Source organism: Piliocolobus tephrosceles, chromosome 14 (genome assembly GCF_002776525.5).
Source record: "Piliocolobus tephrosceles isolate RC106 chromosome 14, ASM277652v3, whole genome shotgun sequence".
In the NCBI taxonomy this organism is placed as follows: Eukaryota; Metazoa; Chordata; class Mammalia; order Primates; family Cercopithecidae; genus Piliocolobus; species Piliocolobus tephrosceles.
In genome coordinates, this window is record NC_045447.1 from 26991447 (window position 1) to 27010914 (window position 19468).

The window sequence follows — 19468 nt, forward strand, 5'->3', positions numbered from 1 at the left end:
GCTTCATTCTAAAATAAGGGTGAGGGATCTTCAAGATCTACCTAGCTATGAAATTCTAATACTGATCAACTTTGTGTTGATCATTTCTTAAACTGTAGGGTTAGAAGTACACAAATGAGAAGGAATCAGTTTGTTTACTGGGCCAGATCCCTTTTAGATTGTGTCTTAGTTTCTTATGGCTCCTGTAACAGAATACCACAGACTGGGAGGTTATAAACAAAACTTTCTCAGTTTTGGAGACTGGAAAGTTTAAGATCAAGGCCCTGGCAGATTCAGTGGCTAGTAAAAGTGGACTTCCTGGTTCATAGCTGGTCACCTTTTTGCTGTATCCTCACGTGGCAGGAGAGGCAAGAAAGCTCTCTGGGGTTTCCTTTATAAGCATCAATCCTGAGGGCTCTGATCACCTACCAAAGGCCTCACCTTGAAAGACCCTCCTCACATTGGGGATTAGGTTTCAACATATGAGCTATGGAGAGACAAAGATATTCAGCTGATAGTAGATTCTTTCTACCCCAGATCTGTTCTCCAGTTAAGAACATTCTTTTCTCATGGGATGGTGGTAAAACAGGCCTGTGAAGGCCTCCAGCTTGGGAGGGACCCAGCCTTGGAAAGTACGTAAGGTTCATCTCCCATCTGGGTCTCAAGTAATAATGCCATTCCATTCCTTCCTTTGGATTTACCTTTCCTAGCCATTAGAGTGGTAAGATCTAAAAGGCTGAGTTCAAGTTGTGAGCCTGGGGAAGAGGGGCCCAAAGGACCACTGGCTCTTTTCTGAAGGTCATTACGAGCCAGCCATTCTCACAGTAGAATCACAGGTAGAAGAGCTCAGGCCTCACCCAGAATGATTACACCAAAATCTATGTGGTCAGGGCCGAGGGTGTGTGTGTCCATGTGTCTGTGGTGTACAGGGTCCAGGGTGTGTGTGTGTGTGTACATATATATATATTTTACAAGTTCTCCAGGTGATTTTAACAGGCAACCAATGTAGAAAAGACATACTTAAGTCACAGGACTGCCTATGTCCTTATTTATTTTACCAATGGCTCAGGTGAAAGGAAGATTTCAAAAGGAATACCTGACAGAACTCTTCTAATACTTCTGATGTGAATGCTGGAACATGCTATTTATAAAAATATAGAAGAAAAGAACAAAAAATATACTACTGCTAATGTTTTGATTGTATTCAAATTTTTATTTTTTGAACAAACATTTAAGACAATGATTTTAAATAATAAAACATGGTATATATTCTAGACAATGTTTTTTTTAAAAGATTATTTATTAAATTTAGACTCCTATAGTTCTGTTGTGATGCCTTCTTCAACATTTATATTATTTCTTACCATTTTATCATCACTCCAAGCTTGCTAAACAAAGAGCCACTCTGTTTAAGTGAAGCTTTACATTAAGGAAATACTCCACTAGCACACTGAACAAACCTACAGAACTGTCCTATTTTATATTTACAAAACACAAGAAGTCTGTCCAGCCATTTTGGTTTTGTTGTTACACTGTCCATAATGAGATCAGCAGAAAGCTAAGTAATACACAAGTTTACACTTCGGCAGTGCAAAGGATGGCATCAACCAAACTTCATTAAACAGACCAACAAGTACAAACACGGTGAGCAAAGTTCAACTCAGGTCATAGTGATTAAAAACAAAACATGTAGTGGGTCACAACCAGACTGGTTTTAACTGTGCAACTTTCCTCAGGGAACAATTCCCATTCACAGAAAGAAAGGAATATGCATCCAAGCCTTTGTTCATAAAGAAAATGCCCTTCAAACAAATTCATCATAAGGCTTAAAAAAAAAAAAAGGAAAAAAAAAGGATGAAGCACTTTGGCCCAGAGAAAAGCTTAAATATAATGTGTATACATACTTATAGATATGTTGCCATTTAAACCATGGATATAGACATTTGACAATTAAATGAATTGGCTCAGTAGAGTGAAAAGTGTTTTCTATAAATATGTAGTTATTGCTAATATGCTACACATTATGCTTTGACATGGAGACTGTAGTAACTCAGAATTTACAGCTGCCATATTGCCAGTATTAGCCCTGCAGTAGGCATTCGTATGGACAACATGCCATCCAATCCTGAAGAAAAAGCAAAACACCACTACTAAACAAAGAAAAGGCTTATGCACTGTCCCTTACATTTTTGTTTTTTTTTTTAAAAAAAAACAAAAACAAAAAAAAACAAAAACAAGTCCAGTTCACCACAAGTTAAGCACAACCTGGTGAGCAAGTTTAGCGGCATGATGGGGAGAAAACAGTGGGGTACAGCATGCATTTACAACCAGCACTGATCTAGTCTACTTTGTCATATAAACTGGAATACAAAAATCCAATTTAAGTAAGACTAGACTAACTATAATAGTAAAAAAAAAAAAAAAAAAAAACACACACAGTAGACTTAGTTTGATACTGATTAATTTTAAGAGTAAACTCATCTTATCCCCTCTTAATACTCTACTGCAATTTATTTATTGATGGCTAGAATATTTACTGACTTAAAAAAGATATTAAATACTTGTATCATGAAATTACATTCTTATTAACAATAAGACATACTGTGTAAGAAAATAGCTCATGTGTGAAATGTGTCTGAAATGCATTTTTTCCTTACAACTATCAAAACATCCACTCACACTAAAACAAAACCACTCCCAACCCCCCCCTGAAAAAATGTTAAGGGAAGATGGAGTGGGCTGGGGCAGGAGCAAGGAAGGAAAAGATTTAGCTATACTAATTACAGCACAGTGATTAACAATGGTTCAAGACAGAACCAACAAGAGTTGGTCAAAAAGATGCCTTCAATACATGGCTACAATTAAAAACCAAACTCAGCCACTTTTGGTTCATTGCAGTGAGACCAAAAAAAGTATCTCTCACAGATTCATATAAATACTAGACTCCAGCTCTTTTATTTTTTTTTTAAAGTTTTTCTGTTTGTTTCTGCAAGGCCTAGCTACCTTATTACAATTTATACTTGCTCTGCAACAACTACAAGAGGTAGGCATAAAGCATGAAAAAGTTTCTCAGTTAGTACCTCGCCGTGTGTTGTTCACTGCACAAAACCATTCACTTTGGACATGAATAGTCATTCCTTCTAGTCTCTTCTAAACCCTAAAGCAAAGCTGCTGCCATCCCACCCGTAAATGTTCTAAAAGAGTGTACTCACAAATAAGAAACTTTCTCTACTGAAGGATACTGTCATAGTGTTTGTTGCAGAGTATCTATATATATATTTATTTATTTTAAAAAAATAAACAACAATGAAGAACAAACCCAGGTTCCTAGAACCAATTCTCTATTCCACAAAATAAAGTGTATCATTTGGCCAAGACTACAGATGTGTTTTTTTTTTTTTTTCACAGATGCAAGTGCCATGCAAAATAAATTAAAGAACAGATACCAAAACATACATGTGATAAAACTACAGAAGGTAGATCTTTAAAAGCATTTATATAAACATAATTTATAATACTTCTCTTTTTTCCTTTATATACAGTCACAAAGCTGTAGTTATACATCTAGGATTTCCTCTGCTGTACCCCCACAGCGTAATCTGTAGCGACCAGTTCTCCAGCTTATAGTTGGGTCCCATAATGCAGACAAAAAAATGTATATTGTCATGGATTCGCGGATGAACCAGGCGACTGCATAATCAAGTTTTGAAAAACACAGTGTGCCACCCTACGAATGGAAAAAAATTTTTTTAAATTTCACTCACTGTCAAACTAAAGACACGGTTAAAAAAATTAAATTCTTGGATTTCACTTTTCTAAGTGTACTACGTAAAATCCAGTCTGCTTCCTTATGTAATTTAACTGCCACGTTATACCATTCAAGAAAATGGCAACTGTTACTAGAAGACGCATTAAAATAACTGCTATCTTAATGTATGATTAGTTTGAATACTCACTGATTTAATTAACTTCATGTTTTTGGAACCTTAATAAAAGTGATTGTATAACCAATAGAAAGTTGCAAATCAACTTAAGTTTTGTGTCAACATCCCACTAGAGAAACTGATGTTCAAACCTGAGACTAACCTACAATGGGAAGCTGAAGAATGGCTCAGATAGATTTTCTTCAACTTTTTCTAAATTAAAATAGTTCTAGTTCCACCAAGTGACTGCCAATCTTTTCATGCCTATCCACATACCTGGACACCCCTGAGTTGAATGTAGTCAAATATAAACCATGCCAGGCAATGACACATGAAAAATACCATAATATCCCATCTGAATACATGGTGGGCTGCCCAGCCAATAATTAAACTGGCAACAAAGCATTCTGAAATTGGCTCACAAATTATCGTAGCAGGAAGCATGTTAATTCGTAGTTTGGTCCACCTAGAAAAACAAAAAGGATTTTCTTTAAAACAACGTCCTGGTTACAAGACAAATCCATTTTTTTCTCCCCCAAATAATCAGTTTTTTACCTTGTGATAGAAAGGCCATTCTTTTTAAACTTTTCTTTTTTTACTTGAGATGGGGTTCTGCTCTGTCACCCAGGCCGGATTGCAGTGGCACACACTGTAGCTTCAATCTCCCAGGCTCAAGTGATCCTCCCACCTTATCCCCACCAAGTAGCTGGAACCACAGGTGCACATGAAAACCACACCTGGCTAATTTTTGCATCTTTTGTAGAGACAGGGTTTCATCCACTTTGCCAAGGCTGGTCTCAAACTACTGGGCTCAAGCGATCCTCTCACCTTGGCCTTCCAAAGCGCTGGGATTACAGGTGTGAAGCATCACACACAACCTAAATTTTTTTTTAATGACTCTCTTTTCTATCTTTGTCTAGGATGTCAAAGAAAAATGTCTATAAATTCATTTGTATTTGTACGCGCTGATGAATACAGATTATAAAATTTAATCAGTATAGAAAGTTAGAAAATAGAGATCACCATATTAAAAAATTCAGTCTCAACATCTATTGAGTGCTTTCAGTGTTATACAGCAAATAAAATATATTTAGACATTAAATTTATCTTAAACACAGAAGTTAAACTCTATTTTCGGGAACTAAACAAAAATCTAACCTTTAGGTATACTTATTTAACTACATTAAACCTGTAAAAATTACTAACCCCCCCCACCCCACCTTTCCTTTTAACGAAGTATAAAAAGAAAATAGTTGATTTACCTGATCATTCTGGATTGAAACTGAGAAATTGAATATGAGCCAGAGTTTTGCATTGCAACTTGAGTGGACATTGCAAACCTCCAACCTCTGAAAATTAAGACAATTAGAAAGTAAGTTATGATGAACACATGCAAGCGTAACTGGTTATGCATTCAGTAATCATTATAAAGACCAGGCAATTGCCAGGATGGAGGGCGAGCCCAGCTTTCAGGATTAGCACACTACTTAAGGTCTACCATACGTATGGATGTTTCAGCAATTACGCTAGACCATGACAGCACCATCTAAGAACTAGAAGAAACTGTACTCTCCTTACTTTACAGTTTAAGAAACTTAAAATGTAGTCATTTGGAAAAACAATGGAGAGGTTCCATATTTAATAGATGAGTCTCTGATGACTACTAACCAAACAACAAACAAAGTTGTGTGAATATTCAACAAGACATGTAAACAGAAAGTGGCATTATGGGTCTCATGGGAGACACCAGGAAACCATGAACCACATTAACACAATCACGACAGAATTTTTATTTAAAACACACTTTAGTTTTTTAAAAATTAAAAAAAAATTCTCACACAAGGCAGTGATCCCCTTTAAAAACAAGTATTTTAGGTTGAGTGCCGTGGCTCACGCCTGTAATCCCAGCACTCTGCGAGGCCGAGGCGGGCGGATCGTGAGGTCAGGAGTTCAAGACTAGCCTGGCCAAAATGGTGAAACCCCGCCTCTACTAACACACACAAAAAAGTAGCTGAGCGTGGTGGCAGGCGCCTACAATCCCAGCTACTTGGGAGGCTGAGGCAGGAGACTTGTTTGAACCCAGGAGGTGGAGGCTGCAGTGAGCGGAGATTGTGCCACTGCACTCCAGCTTGGGCATCAGGGAAAGACTGTTTCAAAAAAAACAAAACAAGTATCTTGTGATAGAGAAATGCTAAGTCAGTCATATGAATTTTTCAGTGGCTTCTTAGCAAAGTATCGTATAATTCACTGACAAATTTCAAATTTTGAAATGATAGTCTTTAAATTTTCACCTACTGGTTTATTTTTAATAAATAAAAATAACTGATAGTTTTAACTCTTCTAAAACACAGAAATTTATATCTTATATAGTAAAACTTCTAACCACAAAGAAACTTCCTTTTAATCACTTTAAAACACATTAATTTGAAAAATGCAGAGGAATCAGAACATTTACTTTCTTCATTAGTACATACCTACAATTCTATAATTAGAATATGAATTACTCTCTAAAATTATTGATCTGCTGGATGTGGTGGCTCATACCTGTAATCCCAGCACTTTGGGAGGTCAAAGTGGGCAGATCACTTGAGGTCAGAAGTTCAAGACCAGCCTGGCCAACATAAAGAAACCCCATCTCTACTAAAAATAAAAAAATTAGCTGTGCGTGCTGGTACATGCCTGTAGTCCCAGCTACTCTGGTGGCTGAGGCACGAGAATCACTTGAATCCAGGAGGCAGAGACTAAGTGAGCCAAGATTGCGCCACTGCACTCCAGCCTGGGTGACAGAGCAAGACTCTGCCTCAAAAACAAAAATAAAAATGTTCAAACTGATCTATTCTGTACTTACTAGCAAAAAAAAAAAAAATATTAAATTAAAAAGCCCTAATCTACAGGTTGAACAAAAAGAATAAACCAACAGAAGTTATGTAATAAAAATACTATGGCTTCATTTAGTTCTTACCGGTCAGCTATCGCTTTGGCCATAAAGTAATCTTCGGCAATGTACTGAGCAAAAGCTATAAGTCCTCCCGCTTGATCTAACACATCTTTTCTCATTAAACAAGACATTCCTGTCACACATTTGAAACCAGTTACATTGGCAGAGATATAGTATCTTGGATGTGAAGTTCCAAAATATACCTGCCCAAAAAACCACAAACGTGTACGATTAGAATTTCATGTTAAAAGTATGGTGTTTACGAACTGTTTTTCCCAATGTTTTTTAACAGTATGATTGAATGAATATCCTATTATTCTTACGTAAACTACCTGAATACAAAGTGGTATACAATATTGCTTTCATAGTGCAAGCATACGTAGTAATCTAAAAATGCATCCAAATGAAACTAATTTAGATACAAAATAAGGTAAAAATATCACTCACTGACATACAAAAGATGAACAAATATTTAACGTATCTTATTTTTAGGGTGTTCATACACACACACCTACTTTGTTTACTTGGATCAATATACATATTTGTATGTTACATATATGTGTATATATACATGCATGCATACACATACCACCCACAGGTCTATCAACCTTCAGGACAATCCTATTTCTTTTTTTGGGAGGGGGGAGGGGACACAATCCTATTTCTTAATTCCTTTTCTTGCATCCTTTTGTAGCTAGCTGCTCCCTCTCCCTTAGTCACTAAGACTCTTCCCAATTTCCCCATTTTTTTCAATGTATTTTTCATAAGGGGGATACTAAAATTCTCTCATCCCCTACTGCCATTTCTCTACATATACTCTGAAGTCATAAGATACATAAGCTGATAAATCGATGGTAGAAAAGGACTGTTATTACCCTACTTAGCAGACATAAAATCCTATTTATTATTTATACCTCAGATATGTTGCCTTTTCTAATTAGCCTGAAATAAAGAGTAGTGATCTTTCTCAATGTCTGGAGTTACACACACAGTGCAGAGCAAGAAAATTCTAAGGGGCAATTAAGATTATGATTCTTGCTACCTACCCTGCACCCAGACTCCAGTGAAGTCCTAGTGTTTGTAGGACTGAATCAAACCTGAGTTCTAAGAATAGAGGCACACATCTTAATTCCTTAGCAGTTACTGAGGTCTTAGGAATGAGCTGTTAAGTCACTGAGCTGAATGCACCCAGGATTTCTTTACAGCTGAGAATGATTCATTCTAAGTATGGCAGAGCGACTTCCAGAGATTAAACCTACACTAAGGGAATGGGTGTATTCTGGGAGATGTTTATTGACATATACATAATGGAGATGTTATTGACATCTATATCAATTTGGATATTTCTAAGACAAAAATACAATTTGGTATATAAGAATAGATTGTATTTTATTTTAAAGCGGCTACTCAGTTTCTTTTTCTAAACAAAGATTCTGGCATTTAAGACTAACAATTTCTTGCAGTAGAACAAATACATTTACAGGCAATATTAAGAAAGAGCTCACAGTTCAAATTGCCAAAGGTCACACGCAAGTTCCCACAATGTACCTTTACCCCCTCAGATATGTGGCAATCATAAGACTGCAATTCAAAAGAATATAAATGCAGATATGTTTAAGAGCAAGTTGACATATTTAAAGACTGAAATCATGTATCTGTCCTTATAACATTACAACAAATTTTTCCTCCCAAATGTTTAACAGTACAGGAATGATTAACTCAAGCATAGGACGCACACAGGATAGCCTACAATACAGCCAATAAAAAAGCTATTAATGATATGGGAAAAGCTTACAAAGTCACAAAAATAAGATACAGATTACTTTTAGAATACTATCTCAACAATGTTTTCTAAAGAGTCCAGAAAGGGGGGGAAAAAATAAAGACTCCAAAGTGCCCAAATGAGATAACAAACCTTTATTTTTAAAAACAGAAACTTCTGGCTGGGCACTTTGGGAGGCCTAGGAGGGCAGATCATGAGGCCAGGAAATCGAGACCATCCTGGCTAACACAGTGAAACCCTGTCTCTATCAAAAATACAAAAAATTAGCCGGGCATGGTGGCAGGCATATGTAGTCCCAGCTACTCAGGAGGCTGAGGCAGGAGAATGGTGTGAACCCAGGAGGCGGAGATTGCAGTGAGCCGAGATAGTGCCACTACACTCCAGCCTGGGTGACAGAGCGAGACTCCGTCTCAAAAAAAAAAAAAAAAAAAAACCCAAAAAACAAAAAAACCCAGAAACTTCCTGTAATTGTTAGGGTTCTAGGTTGTTGGTTTTTGTTTTTTTGCATCTTTTACTTTTCCATTATTTATAGTTTCCTATGCATGTTACTATTTCTAAAGTGGAGAAAAAATAAAATGAAAACATAAGTTTCTCAGATAATTATTAGAAATATGTTTTAAAAGGACATCCAATGGGTTTTATAAGGACTTGTATGAATAAATTTTCTTTTCTGTATATTTGAAATACTTTGTGATATTTTAAAAAGGTTCTTTTCAGGGCTGGGAGCAGTGGCTCATGCCTTTAAGCCCAGCACTTTGGGAGGGCTGAGGCAGGTGGATCACTTGAGGTCAGGAGTTTGAGACCAGCCTGGCCAACATGGTGAAACCCCATTTCTACTAAAAATACAAAAGTTAGCCTGGCATGGTAGCACACCTGAAATCCCAGCTACTTGGGAGGCTGAGGCAGAATAACTGTTTGAACCTGGGAAGTGGAGGTTTCAGTGAGCCGAGATCATGCCACTGCACTCCAGCCTGGGCAACAGAGCAAGGCTCCGTCAAAAAAAAAAAAAAAAAAAAAAAAAGCCAGGGGCAGCGATTCTTTTCAGATTGAATGTCTGAAAGAACAATATGAAGAACTGAACTCTAGAACTGGAAGTGAATACTACAAGGCAGGAGGTTAGACTGTTCAGCTGGCAATAAGACCACAGGCATTTCCTGAGCACAGCTGTTTACTGCCAGGGTACAGTCAGGGGCCCAAGAATTTCCTCACTAATGAAAACAGCTGCTCTCAACTCAGGGCTTCTGGAACACAGCAGGTTCCAAAATGGACTTAATACAGTTAACTTGAGATACCTAATTCCTGCTCCCATAGTCTCAAGCTTCTGGGAGATGAGGGGTCTGATACCATGAACATGATTTATAACCACCATACTCACCTGCTCTAAGGTGGCAGCAAAGCCCTGTCTGTCTGCCACGTAAGGCAGCCCGTGAACCAAGCCTACTTTTTCTGTCATTTGATTCACCATGTCGGTCAGTGTATCTGGAATTACTACAATTTAAAAAAAAGGCAGAGAGGGGGAGAAAAGAAAATTTCTTTTTAGTACAATGCCCACTAATATAAAATATATTTGGTGAATTGTTATTAAATTCTTAATAAAAACATTATTTTAAATATATGGATCTAATAAAATGAATCTCCACCACCTTTCTGAGGGGAATACAAAATTTCAAAAGGGCCTGATTCTTGAGAGCTAATTTATACATTTTTTAGCCCAGTATATACCTACTATGTACCAGAGGCAGAATATACTTAGTAAAAGATTACCCCCTGTCGGAACTTCTAAATTGGAGTAAGGACAATGTGTCCTAGTGGAAAAGGTTCAGGAGCAGAGGTTAAAGGACCTCAGTTCTCATGCTGGCTTCTCTACTCTCCAACCATAGGAAATGAGACTACTTTCTCTGTGAGTATCAGATTTGCACACCGGAATGGAATGTGATTATATTGAACAGAGATCTGTACACTGAAAAACATATGATAGTAAAAAATTGAAGATAGCAAATATGAAGAAGGAACATCATCTCTGACCAGGAGTTGACAGATTTGTAACAGTCCTGATTAACTCATAGGAGTGCGACATTTATGTTCATTTTCTAATTTGCATTTTAAGCTGATAAAAAATTTAAATTATTGCCCAATCTTTAGCAAACATCTCATATCATTTTTACATGACCTTATTTTTCATTTCCTCCAAGTCTTTAAGAACTAAATCTACTGTATAAAGAGAAGTTGTATTTGGACCTTAAATACTCATTCTAGGTCAGTGCTTCTCAACTGGGGGCAATTCTGCCCCACAGGGGACCTCTGGCAACATCTGAAGATATTTTTGCTTTTACTACTGAGAAGGGGGTACTACTGGCATCGCATGGGTAGATACCAGAGGTGCTGCTAAACATCCTAGAAGACAGCTCCCACAACAAAGCCCAAGATGTGAATAGTATTGGGGTTGAGAAACTTAAGGCAATTAGAATATAACAAAATATTATAGAACACTGAAACTATTATAAGTGTTCACAAATGCAAGTTATAATTTCAGTATATGAAAGGCTTCTTGCTAAAATCATTTAAGTAAAAAGTCATGCGTATAGTCCGATAAGTATATGTGTTCTAATAAAATATACACCTATTAATTTCTGTCCCTTTGTGAGACGGTGTATTACGCAAGCCGAAACACATTAAAGTGTCAGGCAAACAAGGGAAAAGTTACACCCATGGGAAAGCTTGCAGAGTATATAATGAATGACCATTTTTAATTTAATGGTTGAAATTTTCTCTTCAAAATGAAAACATTTTAATACATGTAACATGCTAGTTTAGGATGAAAAAAATCAAAATCTTAGTAAGCATTAACTGGACGTATCACCATGAAATAATGATGAAATAAAGTACTCTTTCAGGCAAATAAAACGAACTCATGAATGTATCTGCAGATTGCTTTTAGCATTTTATCTTCAAATTAATAGTTCCATAAAATAAATAAGAAAAAAACCTCACCTCTTATTCCACTATCACAAATCCATATAAGATCATACTTTGCAACTTCATATCCTGGCATTAAATTATTAATTTTAGGATTAATGCCAACCTTTTTACCACCTAAAAATGTAAAGATAGAGTAGTAAAAGACTTATGCAACATTAAAAATATAGTATAAAGATACATGATAGAAAAGTACTTGCATATTTAACAATTCAAATAAACATACTTTCATATTATGTAACATTCTCTATTATTCATAATAATATATTTAGGAAAAAACTCTCCATTCTCAAAAGGAAAACTGTATCATTTACCTTTGAAAATTCACTGTTTCACTTTTTCTAATTCTTAAGTCCCTGCCTTAGTAGTTAAGTATGAGTCAATATTTAACGACAATTGTACAACATGGCAACTATAGCTAACAACAATGTATGGTATTCTTGAAAATGATTGAGAGTAGATCTCTCACCACAAATAAAGTACAAGTACATGAGAAAGTACACAACAATGTGTTGTTTATTTGAAAATTGCTAAGAGAGATTTCCCACCATGAATAAATACGTGCAGAAATGCATATGTTAATCAACTTAATTTAGCTATTCCACAATGTATATATATATTTCAAAACATCAAGCTGTGCACCAAAAATATATACAAATTTTGTCAATTTAAAAAAGAATCCTAAGGATAAAAGCTATAGGTGTCATTTTGAAGCTACAATTAAAACAGTATAAATTCATAAATACAGTGAGATTATAGTTAATAAAAACTTATTAAATATAAATACACATGGCCGGGCACCATGGGCTCACGCCTGTAATCTCAGCACTTTGGGAGGTCGACGGGGGTGGATCACCTGAGGTCAGGAATTTCAGATCAGTCTGACATGGCGAAACCCCATCTCTACTAAAAGTACAAAAAAGTTAGCTTAGCGTGGTGGCACATGAGTGTAATCCCAATTACTGGGGAGGCTATAATCCCAGCACTTTGGGAGGTCGAGGCAGGTGGATCACCTGAGGTCAGCAGTTCGAGACCAGCCTGACTGACACAGTGAACCCTTGTCTCTGCTAAAAATAGAAAAAAATTAGCTGGGTGAGGTGATGCACGCCTGTGATCCCAGCTGCTCAGGAGGCTGAAGCAGGAGAACTGCTTGAACCCAGGAGGAAGGGGTTGCAGTGAGCTGAAGTCCCGCCATTGCACTCCTGCCTGGGTGGTAAGAGCAAAAAATCTGTCTCAAGAAAAAGAAACCCCATGAATATATGATAGTAAATAGTTTAAGATAGCACATGTGAAGAATGAGCGTCTCTGACCATGAGTTGATAGATTTGTAATGGTCCTGATTAATCTGCAGGTGTGCTACACTTACATTAATTTTCAAAATTGCATTTTAAGCTAATAAAAAATTTAAATCATTGCTCTATCTTCAAATAGCAACGATCTGGTATCGTTATACATGACTTACTTGTTTTCTAGAGAGATCACATCAGTTCTATGTTAAAAAAAAAAAAATTAAGGGCAAACATACTTTAATAAGTCTTTCAAATAAGCCTGTAGGCTTTTGGAAAAATACCCTTCTTGTAATATAATAAAAGTGAATTATATCATTCACCCAATTATAGTCAATAAGATACAGAAAACGCCGCACATTTAAAATATTGAAGAAACGAAAAATAACAGACCCTCATGTCTGATTAATGGGAAAAATATTATTTTTTGTGTGACTTTGTTCATCTCAGATATGAAAAAAAAAAACCTTTGTTTTTATAACTTTTCTCAAAAGGACATAAACACCTTTCAGTACTCCACCAAAAATGTTTAAAACAAACAAGGCTAACACCTTAATCTTCAGTTCAATGCAGAGATTACTGATACTTTACACTATCAATGGAAAATGGTTACTACAGAATTTACTTACCTATAAACAATCTAGCATCAACATTTGGATATTTTCCAAGAAGCTTCTTACATACATCAATGGCTGGATCATCATGATCTTGTACACAAAGGAGCACTTCATACTAGTCAAAAAGCATTGTATGTAAGTTAAATTCTTAAAAAAAAAAAAAAGCACTTACTAGCGTTTATTGATTGAATAAAAAGCACAGGAATAAACAAGCAATTGTATTATGCAAAGTTTTAAAAGACAGCATTCACAACGGATACAAACACTTATGATAACAAGTGTTGCTTTAATGGAATGAAGCTTCTCCTGATTAGGAGCCTATCTGCAAGCAGAAGAAATAAGGAAGAGACTGGCAGTGCCCACAACTGCAGTCTTGCCATTCCCAGATAGCAATCTCCTAGGAATTAACTGGATCTCAAGCTTCTCCATGGCCATGATTACTGAAGATTCACTAACTGCTCACAGGGTGCCTAGCAGAGTAAAAAGTGACATTAAAAGGAAGCAAAATAACCACACCGTCTCCGTAGAAGCTTTGTCTCTACACTTAATATTATTTTATGAAGGTATAACAAATTTCATATAAAATCAAATTATATAAATTTAAAGGGCCCTTCCAAATTCATCACATGAAAAGGACAAAGTAAGATTACACTTTTTTGTTTTATAACTTTTTGAAACGAAACAGAATTTGATTTGAATGGACATTTACTATCTTGAAATGAATGTTTAGTCTTGTAACTATGAAAATACCCACAACTTTATTTTGCCCACTGCTATGTTTAGATTTTTAACAGTAAATTAAGAAAGGCATTTCTTAACACTTGCCTAGCTGTGACAAAATTACCCTGGGGCTGGGCATGGTGGCTCATGCCTGTAAGCTCAGCACTTTGGGAGGTCAAGGTGGGAAGACTCCTTGAGCCTAGGAGTTCGAGAGCAGCCTGGGCAAAAAGGCAAGGCCATGTCTCTACAAAACATTTTAAAAATTAGCTGGGCATGGTGAGGCGTGCCTGTGGTCCCAGCTACTTGGGAAGCTGAGGTGGGAGGACTGCTTGAGCCCAGGAGGTTGAGGCTGCAGTGAGCCAAAGACCGTGCCACTACATTTCAGCCTGGGAGACAGAGTGAGACCCTGTGGCAAAAAAAAAAAAAAAAAAAAAAGAAACTACCCTGGGGCATTTATTTTAAAAAGAGAATTGGACCCTATTCTAGACTTTTGAGTCTCTGGGGTGATTTGACAAGCAGCCAGATTTATAAAATCCTCAGCTGAACCCCTAAATTTTCATTAACAATTTTTTTTTTTGAGATGGAGTCTTGTGTTGTCACCCAGGCTGGAGTGCCGTGGCATGATCTCAGCTTACTGCAACCTCCGCCTCCCAGGTTCAATCAATTCTCTTACCTCAGCCTCCCGAGTAGGAGTAGTTGGGACTACAGACGCCCGCTACCATGTCTGGCTAACTTTTGCATTTTTAGTAGAGACGGAGTTTCATTGGCCAGGCTGGTCTTGAACTCCTGACCTTGTGATCTGCCTGCCTCTGCCTCCCAAAGTGCTGGGATTACAGGTGTGAGCCTCCGTGCTCAGCCAACAACTAAATTTTTTAAGTATTTGTCCTTAACATACAAAAATACTACTCTATTATTTGTAGGATATGTATTCTAAGCAGTGATTTTTTTTTTTTTCCAGAAGTGGTAATAAATTCATGTTGACTCAATGACAAATTTCCTACCAACTCTTTTCTAAAACTGTTTGAATGGCCAGGCACGGTGGCTCACACCTGCAATCCCAGCACTTTAGGAGGCTGAGGTGGGTGGATCAACTGAGGTCAGGAGTTCGAGACCAGACTGGCCAACAAGATGAAATCCTCTCTCTAATAAAAATACAAAACCTAGCCAGGGGTAGTGGCATGCGCCTGTAATCCCAGCTACTCGGGAGGCTGACACAGGAGAATTGCTTGAACCCAGGAGGTGGAGGTTGCAGTGAGCCAAGATTGTGGCACTGTACTCCAGCCTGGGTGACAGAGCAAGACTGTGCTTCAAAAGGAAAAAATAAATAAATAAATAAATTCTATAATTGCAAAAAAGAAAAAAAAAAAACATAGTTATGATTGGTTCACTCTGTTAATAACTCTGATAGTTAATTTAGGTACTCTTCACATGGTCAGAATGTACTGAAGTAAAGCCATCAAGTCACTTTAGATGCAGATTACTGACTATTCCTGCTACTGCTTAATCTCTCCCCAAATCCTTTCTATGCTGGTGACAAATGAATGTTCAATGTTGTAGAAAACGAACTGCATCACCTTTTCATTCTTTTATGTCTTCCCAAGGAATGAGTATCAGGACAAAAGTAGATCTGTAAGATGTATACAGCACAGAGATTTTTCAGGGAAACTAGTCTCACAAAAATTGAAACCTAGAAATTCACAGCAAGTACCAGTAGTAGTGAATTTTCTTGCACATGTCCAAATCAAATAAAATGTTAAAACTCCAATATATGTTCTATTATTTCCCCCAAATGGCCTATGATGGTCCCAATTGAATATGAGAAGAGAAAGTTATGTCCAAAATGAAAACATTTCCATACTCTGGTAAAACGATGTTCACACCAGGCAAAATGCAAATATGAAAGGACACTGCACCTGGCAGTCACGTAAATGTTTATTGTGTGTCTCCTTGACTTCGTGGTGACACAAATGCCTTGTCTGTTCACACTCAGATATGCGTGATTTCAGTAGTTTAACTTTATTTAGTCTCCTGTGGAACATTCGTCATTGTATTTGGTTTTTACAAAGTAAATAAAATGCTGTGAGATCAAACATTTCCCTTAGATTGCAGGCACTTTGCACTTTTCTGCTTTCCAAATGTTCTATTCACACAGCTAAATATACTTTTATAATTAGAAAACAAAATTATGTACTAACAAATAATACAATAATCTGCAGATACTATTATTCATTTTACAATGAACGTCAAAATAGCTTTCTCTTCAACCTACTTAAATGATATAACTAAATGGAAAAACAACTACTACTCTAAGTGAAAACAAGAGCTCTTGAGATCATTCTAAACTGTAATTTCCAAAAAATTTTTTTATTTCAATTTTTTAATTTTTATTTTTTTGAAGGTGGGGTCTCACCACAGTGTTGCCCAGGCTGGTCTTGAACACCTGGCCTCAAGCAATCCTCCCACCTCAGCCTCCCAAAGTGCTGGGATTACAAGCACAAGCCACCACGCCTGGCCGAAATCTTCATTCACAATAAATCAGTTATGGGGTCATTAGAAATGCTCATAATTAATGGATACATATATCCCTGGGGTTACTTTTAAAAATTCTTTCAATAGGGCATGGTGGCTCACGTTTATAATCCCAGCACTTTGGGAGGCTGAGGTGGGGAGATTGCTTGAGCCCAGGAGTTCAAGACCAACCCCAGCAACATGGCAACACCCTCTACAAAAAATACAAAAATTAGCCAGGTGTGGTAGCACATCCCATGGTCCCAGCTACTAGGGAGAGTGAGGTGGGAGGACTGCTTGAGCCTGGGAGGCCGAGGCTGCAGTGAGTCATGACTGTGCCACTATGCTCCAGCCTAGGTGACAAAGCAAGGTACTGTCTTAAAAAAAAAAAAAAAAAAAAAACTTTCTAAGACTAAACCCCTCACTAATTTCCTCAAGCATTTAAATCCCATGACTATTGTCTCACAAGCACGACAACATAAAAATTCCACAACCAATTTTAAGAGTGGTTGAATGGGGAAAATGAAAGAGGATGGTTAAAAACTGAAATGTGAGATTAAGCTTCACAATGATAATGCACATGACTCTAAGCTATGCTCTAAGATTCATTCATAATCAATGAAAAATGTCTGTCATTCATAAACATTAATTCTCCTTTGCATTTACTTTTACAGAGCTTGAAAATCTTTCAGTTTTCTTACTGCAAAGCTTATTTTACAATTAATTTTATTTATATCCTTCTTTCTGAATTACAAAAGGCTAAGTTTTACATTTTTTAGTCTGAAAAAACAAGTATATACAATTAAATCTTATTTTTTAAAAACTATGTATTTAATTGATTGAAGTTAACATATGTATTTAATTCAAATATCTAAAATTATTAAACATATAAACACAAGGTAGAACATACAATTTTTTTGCTTCAAAACAGCTTTCAACACTCCAAAATTGGCTTCTAAACTCCCAAACTCCAAAGCAGTAATATAAAAACACTAAAAATACAACTGAATGATACTCATGTCTACCTACTTAATAAGTGCTGCATTAAGGCTATCACATCTGTGTCTTCTCTATTCTTTTCATTGGTGCTACCGAGAAAAATAAAGGCTAAAAGAAAAGAAATAAGAGCATGAAAACCAGTCACCATGAGAAGTGTAGTGCGCATATCATCTTCCTTCTGACTATTTGAGCTACCCTGTCCAAAAAAATTAAGAGGGACGACTCCCCAGTAGCAAAAATAGCTATGGAAAAACTGAGGCAATAGGGTAAAAACCAAGGCAAGTGAATAGAGACTGCAAAGGGAAAATTAAACCGTACTGAGTCAAGTGGGGAGAAGCTTAAAGACACATTCTTCTCACAAGTGATCTGTTACCACCAAAGTGCCCTTTCAAAAGCAGTGTCTCAAATAAGCAATTTAATACAAAGCTGCTGTAAAGCTAAGTATGAAAATCAAAGAATATTAAGTTCTTCTAAGAAACTACAGGTGGACTACTAAAGCAAAGGGATAAAAAAATACTTTCAGCTCAAGGAAACTGGAAGTTCTCCAATTAAGGGAGTACACTGAGTTTATAGATATACAGATTATAAAGACAAATGGCATAAGCAATACAATTAGCTATTAAAATCAGAACAGTAAGAAAATTAAAAATGAGATAAGATGAAACCCTACCTTACCACTAATTGTAATCTACTCTCAGCTCAAAGCCAGTTTTTCCGGGGAAGTCATGTTGAGTTCTAGCTGTACTGCAACCCGTTTCGGACCACTAACATTGCTTTCTCCCTCTCCTTGTCTCCTCTTCCTATTGTCCACATCCAACTCTTATGGAAGAAAATTTTTATTTTCAAACTACCAGGCCCTTGACATTGTCTAAGTTTCAGGTTTACTCAGGGATCTCTACTTCACACGGACATACAGGTGGTTAGAAAGGGAATTTATACCCCTTCCTCATCACATTTCTGTTCTGTGATGACTACTACTAAAGCTTATATTTTATGAGGCCAACCTCATCATGAATTTTTAATACCTTCACCTTTTACAGTATTAAAATCACTAAAGGTTCATCATGAGGGGAACAAAACAAAACAAAAAACCATAACACTGTACTTACTTTGGGATAATCCAATTCAAAGAATGTTTCCAGGTTGTTTATTAAGTTAGGATCTACCCCTTTTAGTGGTTTCAGAAGAGAGACACCTGGGAGCTTGCTGTAAGGCTGTTTGTCAGTTGCCTTCTTGTTGAGGTGTAATCGGCTAAAAAGCAAATGATACAAAAATTATTTCTATAGAATACAATCATGTCAAATCAAAGCACTTACAAGCTATCAATAAAATCACTAAATTCTAAGTTAAGATTTTTAAAAGTTGACATCTTTCTAAAAGAAGATCTAAACATGAAGGAAAGTAGCACCAGGTAAGCATGACTTTGAATGTGGCCCAACACAAATTCATAAACTTTCTTAAAACATTGAGATTTTTGTGATTTCTGAAAGCTCATCAGCTATTGTTAGTGTTAGTGTATTTTATATGTGACCCAAGGCAATTATTCTTCTTCCAGTGTGACACCGGAAAGCCAAATGCTTGAATACCCATGATGTACTCTCTGACTACTGCTGTACTCACAGAACTATGCCAGGCACAGAGCAGACATTTCAATAAAATACATGGTGAAGAAATGAATGGTAGTGTTATTAGCCCAAAGATTAACTCCTCTTCCTCTTAAATTGCCATCGAAGTGGCCA

The 19468-nt window shown here is 36.6% G+C and overlaps 1 protein-coding gene across 1 annotated transcript in view; it reads right to left on the minus strand.

Annotated features, from left to right (window-relative positions):
- Nucleotides 1–1171: 1171 nt before the first annotated feature.
- The window catches only part of UGCG (UDP-glucose ceramide glucosyltransferase), a 36354-nt gene continuing 18057 nt past the window's right edge, over nucleotides 1172–19468 (minus strand). The window contains exons 2-9 of the mRNA XM_023201865.2: nucleotides 18839–18980; nucleotides 13515–13617; nucleotides 11615–11716; nucleotides 9999–10111; nucleotides 6865–7043; nucleotides 5165–5251; nucleotides 4179–4368; nucleotides 1172–3706 (exon numbers count right to left, since the gene is read on the minus strand). Coding sequence (XP_023057633.1) covers nucleotides 3536–3706; nucleotides 4179–4368; nucleotides 5165–5251; nucleotides 6865–7043; nucleotides 9999–10111; nucleotides 11615–11716; nucleotides 13515–13617; nucleotides 18839–18980 — 1087 coding nt within the window. The 3' untranslated portion in view covers nucleotides 1172–3535. The remainder of the gene's footprint in view (nucleotides 3707–4178; nucleotides 4369–5164; nucleotides 5252–6864; nucleotides 7044–9998; nucleotides 10112–11614; nucleotides 11717–13514; nucleotides 13618–18838; nucleotides 18981–19468) is intronic.